The sequence below is a fragment of the Anguilla anguilla genome, chromosome 19 (assembly GCF_013347855.1).
Source record: "Anguilla anguilla isolate fAngAng1 chromosome 19, fAngAng1.pri, whole genome shotgun sequence".
Lineage (NCBI taxonomy): Eukaryota > Metazoa > Chordata > Actinopteri > Anguilliformes > Anguillidae > Anguilla > Anguilla anguilla.
This window is the reverse complement of record NC_049219.1, coordinates 12,393,271-12,413,855: the sequence shown is the minus strand read 5'-3', so window position 1 is coordinate 12,413,855 and position 20,585 is coordinate 12,393,271. Positions and strand designations below refer to the sequence as shown.

The 20,585-nt window shown below is 49.0% G+C and overlaps 2 protein-coding genes across 4 annotated transcripts in view; one reads left to right on the top strand and one right to left on the bottom strand.

Moving 5' to 3' along the window:
* Positions 1 to 20,585, bottom strand: part of dnah6 (dynein, axonemal, heavy chain 6) — a 64,148-nt gene that overhangs the window by 39,931 nt on the left and 3,632 nt on the right. The window lies entirely within an intron of this gene.
* On the top strand, positions 1,505 to 20,557 carry cpm (carboxypeptidase M). The gene is made up of 9 exons (XM_035401856.1): positions 1,505 to 2,333; positions 3,461 to 3,648; positions 6,788 to 6,885; positions 9,804 to 9,973; positions 13,908 to 14,095; positions 14,486 to 14,653; positions 15,533 to 15,685; positions 16,196 to 16,344; positions 19,065 to 20,557. The coding sequence occupies exons 2-9, from the start codon at positions 3,474 to 3,476 to the stop codon at positions 19,311 to 19,313; spliced, it is 1,350 nt and encodes a 449-aa protein (XP_035257747.1). The 5' UTR covers positions 1,505 to 2,333; positions 3,461 to 3,473; the 3' UTR covers positions 19,314 to 20,557.

The following is a 20,585-nucleotide window of genomic DNA, read 5'->3' as shown; positions in this document are numbered from 1 at the left end:
GGAAACGCAGTTTCGGCCATTTCCACACGGCCTGCGGGTGCACGCCCGACCGTCCCAATCAAAGGATCCCTTCCCTTATTTCGGCAATCGGCGCAGAGCCTGGCAGGTTTGCCGTAGACAGTGTGCAGTGTGGAATGTGAGGATCTCTCCCTGAAGTGTGATCATCCTTTACTCCGCCGACTGAGCCAAGAGTGGGAGGCGAGGAGTAGACGGGGGGGGGGGGGGGGGAGGCGGGCGGGGGGGGGGGCGGGGGGACTCCAGACGCTTATCAGTCTCAGCGTGGAAAAAAAAAAAATCTCAGAGAACAGCGCTTCTCTGTGTGACTGGCTGTAAATAATCTCTAGCCCTGTGGATATTTTGGCAGCTGTATCAGCCCCTCTGCTGAGAGGTGGAGACTTGACTTTTGTTCCGACCCCACCCCTCTGTCCCAGAGTCACAGCCCAGCACTGAAATGTGGGATAGCTGCTTGAAAGAGGCCAATTTGCTTCCCGGGTCAGAATTCCCAGCTTCTCATTGCAGAGGTGTAGTCTAGACTGGAACAGGTCACTTATCTTCAATATATTATTGGCCAATGCAATATAAAAATGCTGTGACTAACATAACTTGCTGAACAGACTCAGTAAAAATGAATTGTTAGATATAATGGCCATTCCAAATTGGGAGGAAAACAACGAGTAAATTTTTTAAATTTTAAATAATACATTACATTCCAATAACCCCAAGATGTATACCTGACTGCTTGAGTGATACTAGTAGTGATGAGTAGTGAACAAAATCTTTATTTTTTATTTTTTACCAGTGTAATGAGTTCAAAACATTCAAACGTTCACTAGAGTTTTTAAGTTTAAAAATGCATGAATGAAACAGGATTGGAAATTAATAAGTACTTCCACAATGTATGTGTAAAATATTTTATACAGCACATACCAGAAACATGAAATGCTCATATAGACACACCTTCAGCACACACTCTCAGAAAGGATGTGTCGATATCCAACACACTTTTTGTGTTACTTTCAACACATTTGTCCAAATCACTACTTTTGCATTACAAATATTTACAAAGATAGACTTTTAACACAGACTGTGTTGAAAGTAACACAAGGTGTGTCCTTAACTAGACATGGAGTTGTGTTTAAAAAAATGACAGGTTATGAGTAGTTTATAACACATCTGTTTTGAGTGTATACAGGGTTGGACAGTCAAGTCAGTCACACATGGGAACTAAGCAAGTGGTTTCAAAAACTCTGCACACATCAAACACAAATCACTGGACACTTGCCAAAGATACCACCGCTTTGAATTACACGCTACGAAATGACAGTAAGAATCGGCGTCTCAGTAATCCCACACACACCATCAATCCATAATTATACTTCCAAAACAACAGTCCGCAAGAAACGCGCGGTTTTCAGCCGAAATCGGGGTCCCTGGATATCACAAACTTCCTGCAGCTGCATGTAATACCATCTGACCATAATTAGCACAAGCATTTCTTCAGGTCAGAAAACGACTCCGAGTAGGAATAAGAGGAGAGGGAGCGAGCGAATGGTAAAAATAACAGTGCCTGGTTAAGGGCAGGACTTGGGGGAACATTCACTGCCAAAATTAATCAACAATAGAACAGTGAAAACGCTTTAGCACTCTCTTATTTTGGATAGAGAACCTGCAGAACCGTCTTAAGATAATTAATCTTTTTAGAAAGTTATCTTAATCTCTCATCAATTATGCAACTGACTATTCAAGTGAACAACAGGTTGCAAAATACGCGCCTCGCGCAATAACCGCTAAATCCATGGCATTATTTTCGTTAGCCTTGTGGATGTATTTTCTTTACTTCGGCACGTACCGAATAACTTGTAGAATCGCCGTTACACTATGATGAAATCATATGTTAAGTTTTCAAGAAATCTGCAGTGATGCTGAACAGTTTCTGCAGATACAATCAACGCACAGATCTAAGCTTTTCGCGTGGACCCGGAGAAGTGATCAGTTTAGCAATATGTGGGAGGCGAAGCTCCGCCTCGGCGTGTTTAAACGCAGCGGACGTGTTTGAATCCAGTAAGTAGCTAGTAAGTGAGCCAGTCGGAGGGATCCGAAACAGGAATAGGGCGACTGTGTTCACGGGCTGCAGACGGACATGTACAACTTTAATCTGTCACACGATCTGTAATGGTGAGACTGGCTGAGGTCATCTGGCGCTGTACTATTTGAGCGGCGGCAGGAGTTGCAGTCCTCCAGCTACACTGTATGACAGTGCAAAGATTGGGTTACAGGAAGGTCCGTATCCAACTTCATAGCAGCGGGAGCTCAAACTGTGGACTCGATACAAGGTAATATTTTACTGTTATTTCAAACTGTAAACGAACAGATTGCAAAGTAACACGGGCTAAAAAGTAATCAGTGCTATTTGGAGGTTAGTAGGCTATCCGCAGGTTTCCACTGAAGGGAATTCTGGAATAATGCTTAATATTTACCCTCAGCCTAATACGTATAGCAGTATGCCTCCAATAATGAGCTTTAAAAATAAAAATAAAAACTACATATTTTTCCCCACATCACAACATCAACATGACAGGTACAATAATTTTGACAAACTAATATTAACTTTTCCAAGCACTTCTGCCTTATGATAATTGAATAGAAAAAAAGAAATTTAAATAAATACAGTTAATTACAGTTACAGGCGTATGTAGTCCAAAGTACATGCAATACTTCAACTTTCTTTAAACAGTCCTCTTGATGCGTAATATCGCTTGGGCGGATAGAATTACAGTTACAAATTTGGTATTTAACAGACGCTCTTATCCCGAGCGGCTAACTGTAGTTACAGCATCAGGAGTGTACATTCAACCCTGGCAGGGTCAATGATTAACAATGATCAGTGCCAAGAGAATAATATTGGCACTGCCAGTAAGGACTAGACCACAGAGGATACATATGCGCTTATTACAAAGCAAAAGGCAAGTGTACATCCAACACGACACAAAGCTAGCAATTTGAGAGCACCGTAGCAACCTGACACTAAGGTCCTTAAGTGCAAAGTGGCCAAGCGATAACTCAAGTACTTCGACACTTACAAAGTGTTCAGAATTTTATCTAACTGTACCAAGGACGTCATGTGGGCTACATCATCTCTAACATGGCAAAGAAATTGGACCGTACTTTAAATCTAGTGCGTAATTATATCGTGTTAGAATAATTAAAATAATAAAGAAAAAATAAATAAATTGCTATTCAATCTATAACATCTTAGTGTCACTACTTAAAGGGGTGCATTCGTTTGTCGCGTAGAAATAGGAAATGGTAAAGTTTTAACTGCACAAACGCGAACATCCTGTGCAAAGAATAAAGGAACTGCAACTCTTTACATGACTTTAACACTGATAATTTTACTGTGCGTTTTCCACCACGTTAGGTTATTTAGGGGTGTAATTTTGGCTCACTCTTTTGTGTTTAGAGAGATACTGTAGATGATGGTCCCTTTCACGCCGTGCCTCTGCCTGTGGCTTGGAGCCTGGGTGTCAACGGCTAGCGGGCTGGATTTTCGTTACCATAACACGGTCGAAGTGGAACGATACCTAAAAGCTGTCAACAGAAACTATTCGTCTCTGACGCACCTACATAGTATTGGGAAATCCGTGGAAGGTAAGAGCCGTTCTTTCACGTGTCATTGGCTGATATTTATTTATCTTTAGTGCAAATCAGTTTTAAAGAATTCCGCAAGCTGCTGATGCTGATGTATCGCAACCTGTCTTCTCATTACTCTCTTGATGAAGTCTTTTGTGAGTGATCTGCGCAAAAGTGTCTGAAAATGGCAGAGTGAAAAGCTATGATTGACGCAGCGGTGTCTGGTTCAGGATGTGGTGGCGCTGCTTGTGCCCATAAACGAGGCCTCCGTCAGCCTCACTTTGGTGGCAGGTTACGCAAATGCAAACCGTTAATCCTGCACCGTGACCAGAGTTCACTGACACACACACGGCACCTATTTGTTAACGGAAAAAAGGATGCGTGCAGTTGGGCCTGTCTAAGTGCTTCCCAAAAAAAGGAAAAAAAATTGTTGTATAACAAAAGCAGAACTTTGGGAGAGGTGCTGCCCAACCCTGTTCCTGGAGATCTACTGTCCCGTAGGTTTTCACTCCAACCCAAACAAAGCGCACCTCATTCAACAGCTGGAGATTGTTGAGCTGCTAGAATCAGGTGTGCAAAATTAGAGTTGAAGTGAAAACCCACAGGACAGCAGATCACCAGGAAGAGGGTTGGGCAGCCCTGACATAGTGCACGCACTCCACAGACGTGCATTTATGAATGGCACGCACATTACAGCGGGCGTGCTGAGTAGTGGCACTTCCTACCCGCCTTCACCCATGTCCGAAAGAGTGCACACAGCTGGCAGCTCACTCGAGGGCCTGGGCGAGCGTGTGCTTTTTTTTTGCTTGGCGGTAGGCCTCCCGAACTGCAGCGGAGGAATGTGCAGGAGGCACCCGGAGAATTCCCTCCGCGGGCTGGTGGGGGCAAGGCCACCCATGGTGCCACTGTCACAGCCCCCTGTGAGTTATACTGTAAGATCGCAAACCCAGAGCCCCTGAAATATCGACAAACTCACAGAATCTCCCCCGGGGGAAGAGTTCTCACGCAGAGCGCTTTTCTGTTTCTTGCACAAAGGTGGCAAATATGCCACCCGTTCCCCCCTCCCGTTCCCCCCACCCCCTGTGGGTATCTGATCTCTTTTTTTATAAGGGGGGGGGGGGGGCCCATCTTTCGCTACATTTAGTTGCGGCTCAGACACAACACCTGATAAGAGATCTTGGCACAGATCTCGCAGTCGAGCCCTCAGCCGTGCCCCCCCCCCCCATGTAGATGTGCTCCAAAAGGAACGGCCCGGCGACGGCGGTGGCGCGGAAAACTGCTGCGCTTCCATGGCGACCGGTCTCCGGCCTCTTGTAACTCGCGTTCAAACACGTAGACAAGCGAGATCCATGTTTATTCAACGAGCATTGTGCCCACCCCCCCCCGGCCTCCCCCCGTCCCGGGCCGGCGCTCGCAGCAGCTGAATGGGGCTGTGCTCTCAGATCAGCTGTGATTTGAAAGGGAAATCAGCCCCCCCTCGACGGACCCGCCGCTCTCAAGCTCTCTCTCGGGCTCCAGCAGGGCGCAGAGGGAGCGGTGCGCTGAGCCACATTAGCGCTACGCCCGAGAGAAGACCAGCGCTAACCCATCGCTAACTCAGCGCTAACCCATCGTTAACTCAGCGCTAACTCAGCGCTAACCCATCGCTAACTCAGCGCTAACCCATTGCTAACTCAGCGCTAACCCATCGCTAACCCAGCGCTAACCCAGCGCTAACCCAGTGCTAACCCATCGCTAACCCAGCAAGCGACTGCAGCAATGCTACACCTCAGGGAAAGAGAGCCCATCCCACCCCGGCGAGGGCGTAAGGGACGGATAGGGGGAGCCGGCCGATGGCCCGGGCGGGGCTGGTCCCGGCGCGGTGCTTATCGAGAGCACTGGGTCAGCGGCAGCAGCGGCCGACCCCAGCGCTTGCGTCGTCATCTCGCGCCCCGGCCGGGGGGTTTTTTCTCTCTCCGGCGCGGCGCGGCGGCTCGTTTTTTTTTTTCTGCTGGCTGCGGCGGACACAAAGCTGGCATTGAGACCCCCGGCTCCGCTCGCTGCCAGGGTCTCCCCCTCTCACATTTCAATCTGAAAAGGCTCACATGCTAATGCGCTAGCCGACACAATGTCTCAACCTCTGGAGCGAGCGCCGCGGTCTCCCCGGGCAGCCCAGGAAACGGCCTCTCCATTCTGCCCCATTGCCAGCCGACGCAGCAAAAACCACGGGGATGCCCAGACGGCGGCCCTAGCAGCCGCTCGCTGGACGCAGCGCCTCGTTACATCTGTATCTTAAGGGCTGTTAATATTTTTGGGATGTCCGTTCGCACATGCAGACGCGTCACTTTGGGGAGACCCCATTTTGGGGAGACCCCCCCTGAAGCACAGGGTGACGGCGGGGTCCCGCCGCGTCAGGCGCAGGGGGCTGACCTCACACTAATCCCGCCGGGGTCCCTGCGCTCTCGAGGCGAAGGACCTGGAGCGGAGCTCTAAGTAGTGCTAATCCAGGGCACCACCTGGCTCGGCTCTGCCTCCACCCAAACCCCCTCCCCTGTCCTGTCACAGACAGCTACAGTGGCACGGACAGCCATACCATAATCTCAATTTCACGACATCTAGGATTTAAAAATAAATAATAATAAATCAATGCACCAGGTTGAGACTAATGCCACACTTTCACGTTGACTGTGAAAATGGGGCAGGACCATGTATTTTGCCTTCACTCAATTCAGAAATGACTAAGGAATAGAAGAGCGGTGTGACGTTTCGAGTCTCCGTGGTCCAGAAAGTAGGACACTCCAGTGGTGTTCTGGATCTTTTTTAAGGCAGGGTTTTCTAAGGCATTTTTTTTCCACCTCCGGCCTAAAATTGTCACATGCAGGATTATTTACCGCTGACAGGTTCATCACTGAGCGCGCTCAGACTTGTCGTGCTCTGGGGCAAGTGTGCCGGCGTCCTCCTCATAAAGGCAAATCTGATTACTCACTAACGGAGGCGGCGAGTGGCAAAGCTGGATAGGGCGGCTCTGCCACGTGTCCCTCTCAACATTAACAAAACAATGCATGTGCACCGCGGTACAGGAACACGCGTACCCAGGACACTGCCGTCCCAAAGGTTTTAAAGGAGTCAGTGCTCAAGTCCGTTCCTTATTTTCCATTTCCTTTTTGTGTTCCCATAGGGAGAGACCTGTGGGTGCTGGTTCTTGGCGAACGCCCAACCGAACACAGGATCGGGATTCCCGAGTTCAAGTATGTGGGAAACATGCATGGCAATGAGGTAAGCTCGTTGAGACGAGTCGCACTGCTCTGCGCGGGCCAGGAAGGAAGCTGCTGTAAACAGATAAGCCGTTTGAGTTCGCGCTTATTTATCGGATAACAGTAAGGGCACTGGTGGCTAAAGCTGCGGTATTAGACATTTCCTTTTGCACGTACATTAAGACTGACTCCCAACAAAAGGGCCATGGAGTCAAACAAAAGACGGTCAATCAAGCATCTCCGGAGGGGCCTCACGCTGCTCCTAACGGGGCTATATTTGGGCAACCGGGCCAGCTGGTGGGATGTCCTTAAATAGACATCCTCGAGTCTGGGTCTGGGGGTGGGGGGATGTGGATATCGTTAAAAGGAGCTCTGTACACAGAGACGGAAATTTACAGTCCGCGGGTGCGGTGGAGAGGCGGCCAAGCGTGACCCCGGGGAGAGCCCCTCTCTCTACCTCCGCCCCCCCACCCCCAAAAGGAACGCTGTTACGCGCCCCAACGTTTCAAAGGGACCAGATTCACACTGGAGCAACAGCAGTACCGTGTTAATGTTCAGGAAATAAAGACCTTTCCCCCAATTTCTTGGTTAAACAGTGACAAGAGTCACAGTGAAGCTGTTCAGTGTGAGAAACTGAAGCAATCGTGTTCCAGCTCTTGCTTGCATTTCCATCTTAAAATATGCCACTCCATGATCTTAAGGGAAAGCGTAGGTTAAGCAAACTCCTTCGAATAAAGAAATCACTGTGAAAGTTCCCCATTACAGTCCTTTGGCCTTGTTAAAAAACAAATAATTAAAACATTCTCAATGGAAACAGGGCCTGAGAAGCTGACACTACAGTCACACTGCCCCGCACAGATAAAGACTGATTAGATTCTGCCCTGCTGTTGCGTGCGTTTCGGTTTTTGGCAGTTTCCACAAGATGGACTGCTGACTTCACCCCAAAATTAACTTGTACTTCATTTGTTTTCATATGTTCGGTTCTGACCATACCTTGGTAATTGTTAACAATTATAGTGACAGGACTGAGCTCTGTCAGGTCAAGTACTTGACTCTGCCTGCCTGTACTGCGTCACTTAGCTGACAACACTTTTTTCTTTTTTTTTAACGGAAGCAAAGTTTGAACCAAAGAGCAATTTGAATTCAGTGTTACAGCAATTTATTATCCAAACCCTGGTTTAAATTTCACAAGCCTACGAGATCCCCCCCATCTATTTGTGAATTTATAAAGAAACTAAAAACATCAGGTTCCTGGACATGCAGAAATGCAGTTCGGGAAAGCATGTTCTGTTTTGTTTTTTTTTTCATTTTTTATAAGTGTGATAGTGATAAAATTTAGCGGTTCTGCCCCAACATATCAGACAGATGAGCAGAGGTGTCTGCCTTGTCTGGAATGTGTTGTTGATAACAACCGTGTGCATGACACACTCACAGAGATAAGCTTCAATACATTAGGGGTTATCACCTTCCCTTTCAAGTTAACACATACGCACAGCCTTCACCTACTCATCATCAGATCAGGAGTATCACATTCTTTTCTTATCTCCTGTCACTGTGAATAACATTTTGTCCTGTAAGCACACCGAGAGCGGGAGACACAGGCTGGCGTTTGTTGAGGTTTCTAGGGATTTTAGACTGCGTGCATGCGTCTCTGTGAACTCGAGTGTTTTACGTGCGAGAAACGTGCTTGTGTGTGCTATCTGAGTGTGCGTGCTTGTGTTTGTGTGCACGTGCGTGTGTGTGTGAGATTTGTGTGTGTGTGTGTGTGTGTGTGTGAGATTTGTGTGTGTGTGTATGTGTGTGTGGTGCACAAAGTGTGTGAGAGACAGCAGGACAGAGAGCAGCTGGGTACTGCTGCGCTGTGTACCAGTAGGCGACAGCCACACTTGAAGAGAATGGGGCGATGCTGATAACTGCCATTGAGCCAGCAGGCATGCAGAATTGGGCTTTTCTGCTTCCAGCTTGTGCATAATAATCAGGTCTTTGTGAGAAGTGGCGGTCATCTCCACACACAAAAGCATGTGTGCTTCCTTAGACTCACATGCTAGCAGTAAATGCGTCTGTCCCAACACAATTCTTCACAGTTCTGGGCCAAGCTCTCTAGAAATGCCCCGGCATCACACGGTTTTGCAGTGTCAGAATAAACTCCAGGGCTATCCATGCTTGTAGCCCACAAATATACTTACTAGTGGTTCACTATGGCATGCAGACAGATAACACCCAAGTCACATGCCAGGTACTGTAAATCTGCAGTTACCTGCCCGTAAATAAGGTTGTTTTCCACAACACGAAGCTTCGCTCTGTACATTTTGCTGGACCAGGCATTTCTATCCGAGCTCCAAATGTATCAGCAATCCCATAACTGCAATCGTTTCTAAGTGATGGAATCTGTAAAACGCTTGCTCCCAGGGCAGCCTATCATACAGCGTAACTTACTATGCCTGGGACATTGCCAGTAATGGGGTACAATTAGCCTGATCCCTCGCGGGGTAGGGTGAGATTTAATTTCCCAGGGTTCCTCAGGTTACCTGCGCGCACACGCTCGCCAGCTTCTTGTCTAAACTTCGCTCCTCGTTTATGAGCCTCGTCTAACCGCTGCTTGCCCTCCTACAGCAGTGCGCTCTGTTGCCTGTCATGTGGAAAACATTTCCTCGTTCACAGGCAGGTGTGTCGTAGGAGCACACGAATTAGCAGAAAGTGATAGAAGAGCTTAGTAATTATATCTCACTTCCTCCGGAACGGCATTAAGGAAGGTAAGACATCCAAAAAACGTTCAACTTTCAGACGTGAGTCAGTAGTTTTTGGAAGCCGTGAATGGAAGGCGTATTATTGGGAGTGTGATGGAAAGCTTCAGTGAGCAGCACGCTGTTATTTCCTGCCAGACGGGATTAAAGCACACCTGTGGGATGGGGCCTCATTGTGCGGACGTGTTTTTCTCAGGTGGTGGGACGCGTGATGCTGCTGCACCTGATCGAGCTCCTGACCCAGGGCTACCTGAGCGACCCCCTGATCACCCGCATCCTCAACAGCACCCGCGTCCACGTCCTGCCCTCCATGAACCCCGACGGCTTCGAGGCCTCCACCCGCAACTGCGTGTACTCGGATGGGAGGTGAGCGCCCGGAGACAGACACAGCGACTGATCCAGACCACCCGAGGCTGTAAAACCAGGCGGTAGCCTCATCCGTTTCAGGCTTCACTCCTCCGTCCCTACAACAGTGTCCCAGCCAGAAAGTGAGACACCCATCCTGGAAAACCGGGATTTTTAAAAACAGTCATGGAAAAGTCATGGAAAATGGGAAAATTGTCTGAATGCATTAGACAAACTAAAGTATATTTGCATAGCTGGAAAAATAACCATCCATCCAAATTCACTTATACTAGTGATGCAGAAGCTTAAATAGTTTGAACAAAGACAGCTATTAACATCCAAGCTCCAGCAGGTCCCTTATTTTGGTTGATCTTAACATGAAAGTTTCACACAGATAAAGATATAGTTAACATGCGGAAATAAAGATCTATCAGGTTGAGAGATCTCTCTCGCTCCCTCTGTGGTGCCCTGCTCTTCCCAGAAACACTGCTGTCTTTCTCAAAACTTGCTCAGGGTTCTGGGGAAACCCTCCTCCTCCCTGCGTCATGCCGTTTCCATGGCAACAACACACCTCTTGTTCCACTCCACGGAAAAGACACCTCACGTACACCGAAACCTGGCTGCAGTGACCGTGACGACGCTAAAAGAGAACGGACGGGCATTTCTTCCGATAAAGCAAAGCACAAGACGATGAGACTCCTGCTAAAGCCAGCATCAGCATTAGTCACAATGAGGGTGAATCACGCCTAGAGATAACACAGATTTTTAAACAAAACTGGCATTTAGAAGTGTATACAAATAAACCTGCTTACAGCTGGGTGGCTCGTCCGGTTAAGGCACTGTACGTGTGCGTGCACGAACCCCACCATCACAGACTGAATCTGGACAGTGCCAGTGCCAACTGCGGGCAGAAGCTCCACCAGACGACAAGCAGTTGGCAGTTGGGCGGGGCGGGGGGATGGCGTGCGCTTCCGAGGAGACGCGTACGCTCAGGCGTGGGGGAAACGCAGCCGTAAGTAGCTAATTGGACATCCCAAATTCAGGAGGGAATTGGGGCTATTTAAAAAAAAAAAAAATGTAATAAAAAAAAAAGTGAATGGGAGCAGACAAAAAAGGGCGGGAGTGAGATCTTAATCACACGAGGACGGCCCAAACGGAGGCGCTGCGCAGGCCCGCGCGCGGGAGCATTCACTACCCCTGAATGACGGGGAGAGAGCCGCTTCCTGAGCTCAGATTAATGGAAGCTGCTTTGAAGGGTAAGCCCTGTGAAAAAGGGGGCCGGCCTCATTCAGCAGGGGAGAGACAGGTCTCTGTGTCCCGGCCTCTTCCTGTCCGCGCGCTGCTGCAGGAAGCAGCTGTTCTGGGAGCAGGTGCAGTCTGGGGGGGGGGGGAGGGGGGGGTGGCGGGGGTGGCGTGGAGAGAAACCCCTCATTTCACAGTCTCTGGTTTTTGCCTGGCCCTGCTGAAATTCTGTCAAAGCACTGGCCCCTTGTAAGCAAAACACAGCTTCCCCTCTAAGCACAGGGCATCGTGGGACAGGCTTCTCCAAGAGGGAAGATGCATGGCACACGCATACCTGAAAGCAACGCACCAGCTACAGGCCTCCTTCTGGGCCCTTGCAGGTGTGTGCGGTGATTCTAAACTCAAGCCGTGACTGACTTGTTTAGCTTTTATGTTTGGATTTGCCAAAACTTTCATGAAAAATCCGGGGGTTGGGGGGTAGTTAGTAAGCCAGAGCAAATGTGTAACCGAAGAGGGCCGTTTCAAAGAGGGCAGATCATTTTCTTCAGCCACTAAACACAGCCTTAAATGCCTCTGAGCGGGCATGCAGACACGTCCTCCCACCCACACAGCTGATAACACCAGTGCTGCATCCCAGATCTGCGTGCGACAGGCCGCCAGCTTCAACAGCACGCAGGACACCCCACCGCAGAGGAAAATAGGGGGTTCAGCGCTGGGATAATGACCACGGTGCTGTTTACACTGACAGAACCAACACTTGGGTTCACGGCAGGAGCGCTGTGGTAATTTAACCTTCCTTTTGCATCCCCCTCGCCGTCTCACAGATTATAACAGAGCCAGGAGCCGTCCTGGCCTGAGCCCCAGCCTTCAATAAAACCCCGCTTAAAACAGCACTTAGAATGTGCCTCTCTCTTAAAACACTGCTCAAAATCTGGCTCTCCGTGTAAAAGCATCTGGCTTTCCGGAGGTGGGTGAGACTGGTTTCCCGCAATCCAATCGGATCTCTCAAATTTCAGCCAGTGTTCTGACAGGCAAACAGGACTCATCACCGCCTTTTAGAGCCCCACCTGCAATTGCTGTATGACAATGGAGTCCTGATTATCTTTCAGCAAAGGTGCCCTTGAATGAGTGCGTGCTACGCTTCCATAGTGTTTTATTTCACTGGCTGATGGGACCCTGTAGCACTGCGATAGCAGAAACAAACAGTTTACGCAAACAGGGAAGGGCTATTTGCAGCAGTATGATAAAAGTGCTGTAAGCATGCTGTTTCTTTCCAAAATGAACAACAGATTGTTTTGTTTATTTTTCTTTGTTGAACCACCCAAGGAAATGTAGGATCTCCTAATCAAATGGAAAAACACAAATTTCATATGGGATCTGGACATGCACAATTTCCTGTGCTTGGAGTCAGCCGTATAGCATCTTCCGCCATTATTAATATTCTGAAAAACATTTTTTTTGTGCTGTTATCTGTAGACAGTTTAACAGTGTGCACTGGTTAGGCTTTTGGGATATTTTTCTTGTCCAAGAGCCAAATAGTGATGACTACTTTTTGGGTTGCACTGCAAACAGGCCGACCGTATACTACTAAAATTAAGTACTTTTTAGTTGTGCTTTAAATATACAGCAGCAGAACCTAAACCTTTTCGGTAATTACTCTTTTTGTTGTGATTGTAATTATTATACAATGAGTGAAATCCCACAGGAGAATAAAGTGAGACTTGCTTGCCCGCAGCCTGATAGCAGACCTACACACGACTGGGCACACAGGAATTTTAGAGGGAAGCAATTCTTTGGAGACGCTGAAAGAGCTGCTCTCGGACTTGGATTAAGAGAGATCTCTCTATTGTACGTGAACACAGGCAGGTTGCGCAAGTCCTGCAAAAGCACTAATCCATCTCTGAAACAGTTTGTATACTGTGTCCCCTAAATCGCTCACACTAAATAAACCCCAGGTGACGGACTCAAAATAGCACCGCAGCAGCAAGCGAGCGAACGACCACCCCTGGGGCAGGCATGCGGTGTTTTTCAGCCTTCTCAAACTGTGCAACTTTAAAATTCTGGAAGGATGGTCTCAGTCACTTGTCTAAAAAAAAAAAGGAAGACCACATGTGGAGGTTTCAGATGTGAGTAAGATGATAAAATATGTAGTCAAATTAAAGGCACTGCCTATGCATGTCCCATTCGTTTTCTGGGCTGATTCGTGGTGATGACAGTACTGCACATAAGGAACTGCCTGTGTGGCATTTTGATGAAGTCAGCCGGGACCCAACAGCATTAGTACAATACTGTCAGTCAAATCTGAGCGTCGGTACACATCCCGACAGTGCATCTGAAGCTTTTCCTTTCACCACACTTTCATCTGGTGAAAAACAGGGCCTCTCCATCTGGCCTGTGTTGACAAGACCCGCTGCAGCCAACAAAGTGGCTTGACAGGCCGTCTGTTTGCATTTCCCAAACTGCGACTGCCACCCCCCCATAAACACCCCCCCCCCCCCCCCCCCGCCTCCAGCTTGGAAAGCAGTGTGCATCACCTGAGCACAAACACTGGTCAGGGACAGCACGCGCAGATAAAGCTGTCTTCGGCTTTCCACGGCGTGGGAAAACACAACAATCAAAAACACAGAAAAGACAGCAAATATTTTCACTGGGGCTCCCTCACCCCTAACCCTGACACCCCCACCACCCTCCACCCCCCCCCCCCCCCACACAGGTTCAACAAACACGGTGTGGACCTGAACCGCAACTTCCCGGACGCTTTCGAGAGGGACGAGGAAGAGCAGAGGGAGGCGGAGGTGCGGGCGGTGATGGACTGGCTGGATTCGGAGCCCTTCGTGCTGTCGGCGAACCTCCACGGAGGCGCCGTGGTGGCCAGCTACCCCTACGACAACAGCAACGGAGGTACAGGCGGCCCGCCGGGTCCAGCAGGAACCAGGAAGCAGCAGGGCCTTTAGTTCTGAGAGAGAGAGAGGCTGTGTCCCAATCAGCCTCCTAACCACTGTGTCCTCAAAGTATGCGCTGTCTACTACGCATGCTGTGTACTGTTTAGCGCACGATAGGCAGTATGCAAAAAAATATCCTCCGTGCTATTTTACAACTGTACTATGGAAGTGTTGTCAGTGTCGTTCCCCCCCTTGCAGACATGGCTCTATATCTGCAACAAGCAGCCAGCCCAGTGAGGACTGTGTGCAAGGCGGACTGAACGCACGTCTATGTAACTCTACATAAAAAGGTCGAATCTCAAGGAAGACGGAACGACATCACTTGTCTTTTTGTGACGTTTTAAAACAGGAGGAGAGTTACAGGGGAGCTCTAGCGTCTCCCCCGACAACGACGTCTTCGTCCACCTCGCCAAGACCTACTCCTTCAGTCACACCAGCATGCAGAAGGAGAACAACTGCTACGAAAAGGGCTTCAAGGACGGCATCACCAACGGGTTCTACTGGTACCCTCTGGCAGGTCAGCCACGCTGGTCCAGACAGACTGCACACATTTACCCAGTGATATTCACTGTGAGAGGCTTCACATTTTAGTTCTAAACTCTAAATACAATTTAGACATGCATCAAAAGTTTACCATTTTATAGAGGCTGAGGTTGTCCTACCACAGGGTGGCCATTTTGTAGGGCTCTCACATTAAAGTTAGTTGTGTCTGCTGTGAGCCTGGTGCAGCAGAGCTCTCCGAGCCCCACATGTGCACTGCTCCCTGAGCTCCGCCCCCCCCGCCCCTCTCCCGTGAGAGACCTGCGCAAGGTTACGAGCACAGAAACGCGCTGACTCAGGGCATCCACTTTTGTCCCATGTAAGTCGCAGGGTCTGCTGGTTTTTTGTTTTCACCTTAAAAATCATACATCAACATAGCCGGAACCAAGAAAGGTGAGGTGAGTCAACCGTGTAAACGGCTTTAGCTGATCCATTTCGTGATGAGTAACAACCGAGACACGCACACCCTGCGCCTATCCCGGGGCAAGAGCGAGTGCCACGGCGCTAACTGAGCCCTGAAAAAGAACCAGGGAGGCAATACCCAAAACGTAATTAGCCTTGTCGCGGCTGTAGCAAACCCGTTCTGTTCCACTGGGAACACTGGCGCAACGTGAGAGCGTGCTGCTCATTACCGCCGCTAACCGCGTGGGATGAGGGACCGCTGACAGGCCAGGGGGAGAGCAGCAGCACCAGGGAGCCTTTGGGAGGCAGCGGATGTGGGCCCTCCCGCATTCCAAAATGTCAAGCCCACCCGGGGCCCACCGAGTGGGCACAGAAGTTCCTCAGGGACCAGTGAGGGGTGACAGAGGTCCTCCAGAACCGTTCTGCCGCTGACAGTTTGTAATCTCCCCCTCAGGAGGAATGCAGGACTACAACTACGTGTGGCGCCAGTGTCTGGAGATCACCCTGGAACTGTCCTGCTGCAAGTACCCCCCCGAAACGGATCTGCCCGGCATGTGGGAAGCCAACAAGCCTGCCCTGCTGGCCTACATGCAGCAGGTCCACCTAGGTGAGTACACCCCGCAAGCACCAGGCACTGCGGATGCGCCGCAGGGAATATTATTTCAACCACCTTCAGTTCCCTCGTTTGCGGAAATTTCGCACAGCTGGTTCTTCCGAAAAGGCATCAGTCATTCAATCATTCTTTCATCGCAGTCAGCAGTGAAATTTTGCGTGACACTCGCTTTTGTGTGTGACGGAAAACCAATACAGATCGCTACAGCGAAACTGCGATGGGAGAACCCAGGGAAACTGTACTCCATTGTGCTCTATGGCCTATGCACTTACAGTTGATGGCTCCCAGCGGGATTACTCGGTTACCTCTCTTGGACAGGCCTGGCTGAACGCTGCGCCTGTGTGGAGGGCAGTGTGCAGTGCACGTCTCCAGGGGAACCCAGCATTCTCAGAACCCTGCCGCCCCCTGCCTGTCAGTGTGCATCGCCATGACAACACTCCCTTTGCTCCCACTCCACACCCCCCCCCCCCCCCCCCCCCTCCACACCCCCTCACATTTTTGCAGGTGTGAAGGGGCAGGTCCTGGATTCGGCAGGAGCCCCGGTACAGAACGCCCTGGTGGAGGTGGAAGGGAGGAGGAATCTCTGCCCATTCCGAACGGACAGGAACGGGGAGTACTACAGACTGCTGCTGCCAGGAGACTACACTTTCAAGGTGAGAGGGCCTACAACTGAGCCACTGCAGGCATGCTGGGATAGCACCCTCACAGTGCGCATGAGAGCGAATTACAATTCCACATCTATGGCAAGGTACATTACATTACTTTAAACTGGAGTGGATTAAGGGTATGTTTTTAAAAAGGGGAGTGTGTGTGTGTGTGTGTGTGTGTATGCTCACATGTGTAAGCGTGTTTGTGATCTTCAAACAAATTTGACGATCAGTGAAAAGTAAGTCAAAATGACATGGCCTATGACTCACTGACATGGACGGATTGTGTCTTGGTATGTCTATTTTTAGATCTCCCATTGAAGTATAATGCGTGTCAATTATGTATTACACTTGGAATGTTATTTATGGAGGTAATCTTGAAACTGTTAAGATGTGACCTTAACAATGAGTCACTCCACATCTACTTGGCAATACGCACACTGCCATCCAAATTTTAAACACTTGTCCGAAACCTTGTTCGGCTGTTTTCACCGACTGGATGCCGTCCAGCTAAATATTTGAATTGGATATGAAAAATGAATGTTTAAAAAAACGTACATTGTATGGAGCTCCCATGATAGGCTTTGGAAAGTACCCCTACTTTGTGTAAACACTCACAGGACTGAAGTAACATTAACTGAAAGGACAAATCAGTTCAGGCTTTTCTTCAGCAACAGTTGAAGGGAAACTACGTAACTCAGTGATGCCATTATATAAAACGCGGAACTGACAAAGCACAAATATTAGAGAGAGAATCGGACTCAAGCATTGTATTCGCTCTTGAAAAGCTGCAGGGTGTGCAGGGTGTGTTTCATGTATAAAGAAAAAAGCAGCAAATGCTACGAATGTCGCAGGATGAGAGTGACGGCCCCAAGCCTATGCGGGGCAGGATAAGCACCTCTGTTGGCTCCGAAAAGCAGGAGACCTTGTTCTGCTTTCAATGCTCATCTGGGCACTGTCACACTTGGCAGCACATTTGACATGCCCAAAAAAAAAAAAAAAAAATCTGCGGCTAAATGCATCGTCGTCATTTCCAGCAGATACAATATGCGTGCAGCAGTCCCCCAGGACAGACTGTTAGCGTAGCAGCTACACTCCAGTGGGTGGGCGGCCAGCAAAATTCTCAGAGGAAACGGTCCAAGGCTTTCCAAAAGCGTCCCTTCCCCACGCAGACTAAATAATAATTCTGAGGTGCCAGAAAGGAATGATTATTTTTCCGTTCGGATAAACATGCGCAGGGCGCGTGGACGGAGGCCGTCCCCGAAGCCGCGTTTGGAAGGCGCTCCAGGGGACCTGGGAAACGGGGGAACTGGTGACGCTCCAGAGTAAACAGGACAGGTCTGCGGGGGTGTGGGGACAGCAGCCCTCCACATGCCCTCAGGAGGGTTTCACTGGGGAGATCACCTAAGGGTTAAGCGGGAGCCCAGGGGACCATGGGAGCCCAGCCGCTGTCACAGGGCATCATGGGAAAGATGTTGGGAATACTCATGCAGATGTGTACTCACACTGCGCTGTTCAGTAAGCCTCCCCCACCTCCCCCTTTTCTTAAGAGAACTTACCCTTTCCGCCTTTTCTCCTTCTTGACTTGTAACTGCCAGAAGGTGACCAGAAGAGAAGCAGAAACTTGACTATACAAGAAACATGGTACAGGGTGTTTAAATCCTGCTTTTAAGTCCAGCATTATTCAGTGGTCCGATTCAGTCAACTTCCTGGGTCAGTCTCAGCAATGAGCAAAGGCAACGCCCCCTTTCACACAGTGGAAAATCATTGGATCATTCACTCATTGCATCAGCATTTACGGTCTGTGTACCAATGAAAACCGCTTTTTCATCACTAAACTAACCTGCTTTTTTATGTCATCAACAAAAACACAGTCTGCTATGAACTTCCCAGGTCTCATTAATAGACCATGGGGCCTACAATTCCCTCCCCTCATTTGTTTCTAGAACTGTAACAGAGAGAGGAGCGGCGTTCGGGACGGTCCTCTACTACAGTCCGATTTTGACTGCATGCAAAAAAATACAAATGACAAAAAATAGATGCAAAGATTTTGCAGGATGCCGATGGGCATGCTGTACAGCAGAACGAATGGAAGGGTAACGAAGACTTATTTCAGTGGTGGCACTGAAGCACTGCGCTGACCCAGTACTGACTGGCTAACACATGTAATTAGCGCCGCTTGGGCACTGTTTCGCTGCAGTAAATGACAGGGCGCAGGCAAGGGGCGGGCCCAGCGACGGGCCCCCGTCCAAACAGCCCTGCAGCTGACACACAAGCCCGCCGAGAATGCCCCCGTCTGCCGCGGTGTTTAAAGGACTTGCGTCCGTGTTAAAATGCCCACTTCCGTTTTTTTCCCGCCCCCTCTGTAATCTTGGGATATTTTGGAAATATTCTGTATTTTGGGCCTTACATAACTGTTGATGTTTATTCTGAAACTGGAAAAGGGAGTCCTGTGTGTGTGCAGAACAGTAACATATCACAGCTCATCCTGCTTTATCCCACGTGTCCAGAGAGTGTATATATGAATACCTTCAGTAAGCCAATAAAAAGGGTACCTCAACCAACCAACAAGCATGCACATAAACAAGCTACCGAACGACAGAGGCAAGACCAGGACTGCACTTGCTGCTGTGCGTGGTCACCTCTACCAAATAACTTTCATGGCTCACTTAATGGAACTAAGCAAGCAAACCTAACTGCAAACGTCAAATCTGTTGATTCAACAGGTGACAGCTCCGGGGCAGGAGTCAGTGACGAAGACGCTGTCGGTTCCGTACGGGCCGGACAGTTTCTCCGCCCTGACGCACGACTTCGTCCTTCAGAGGAGCAGCATCGGCGGCGGCCCGGACACTACCGACCCCACCGAGTCCTGCACCGCCCGGGTGTGGAACCCGGCAGGCAGCCACGGCGCCGCCCTGCTGGCCCCGCGGCTCGCGCCCCTGCTGGTCCTGACGCTGTGCAGACTGCTGCTCTGAGCCAACGACCAGAGCTGCGGACAGTTGTGTGGAACTCCTACGTTCTGACAGAGCCTTTCCGATGCCTTTCTCACGCACTGTGCTAAGGCTATGCCTGAAAAAAAGTGCCAGCCGGAGTGGAAACACTGTGCTACACAGAGAGGGACAAGCGATCCTCCAGAGGAGACTGTGCTCCCTCGCTGTGCGCTCATATCTACAACCACGGCCATTATAGAGCGAACACTCGCCACTGTTTAAACACCGTGTACTTATTATGCCCGATATGCCCGTTTGAACACTGACATTGAGTACCTGTGTGTGCAACCATGAACATTTCACACCAGGAACTTGTATCTGCAGCCACATTGCTTCCATCACTGGGCATGCAGATCCACTGGGCAGGCAGGGTTCCCCAGGACAGAGTTCCACTGGTCTCCATGTAAAAAGCCTCACGACACCTGCTGCTCTGGGCCTGGCCTGCAGCTGGATCTCTCACCACAGGTGAAGCCTGGAGGCCCTGGCTGCCACAGCTTTTTGACATGTTTTTGACTAAACATGTAGGACTAGGCTCAGCAGACTACTGACACGTAAGGTACAGAAGACAAAAGGAGGTCACCGTTCAATATGCCACAGACATTCTTTGGCTAAACTCTTCTCCTAAAGAGTTCACTTTCAAATGCCAGTTTTTGAGGGTTGCAGTTTCAAAGTCTTCATCATTTAGAGAGCTCACAACAATTGTCAGTTGTCACTTGAATAAATAAGGCGAGTCTAAGTCTCAAACTAAAAACAAGTAATTTTTCTTGTTTGAAGTATATAGAATATGAAGACAAAAATGCTCATGTGATGGGAAATATTGAGCTTATTAGCATTTAACATTTTCTTATCATTTTTCCTCTCCCAAAGGATCGACACAATTAAACTTTAGTGACATTTATGAAATGTTTCAGATCAGTTCAGCTTTAATTGGGTGAAACCCTAATGTCCTGGTATTTATGACAATCTGTCCTCTGGCCTTCAACCGGTACGATAAACATAGGCATTGTTTATATTCAAATCTGACAGAGCTGACAAACTGGATTTATGAATATGAAATACACGTGGTTCTGTTGACACACAACGTGATTTGTGTTGCACATCCAGAAGCTCAAACCACATTTTTTCCTAGTTGTATACATATTAATGTTGGCGGCAGGAGAAGATGGAACCCTGATACTGGAAGAATGTGAACCCATCAGCTAAAAAATAAAATAAACCTCAAACAAGAATTTTTATTTTCTGTAATATTTTGGCCAC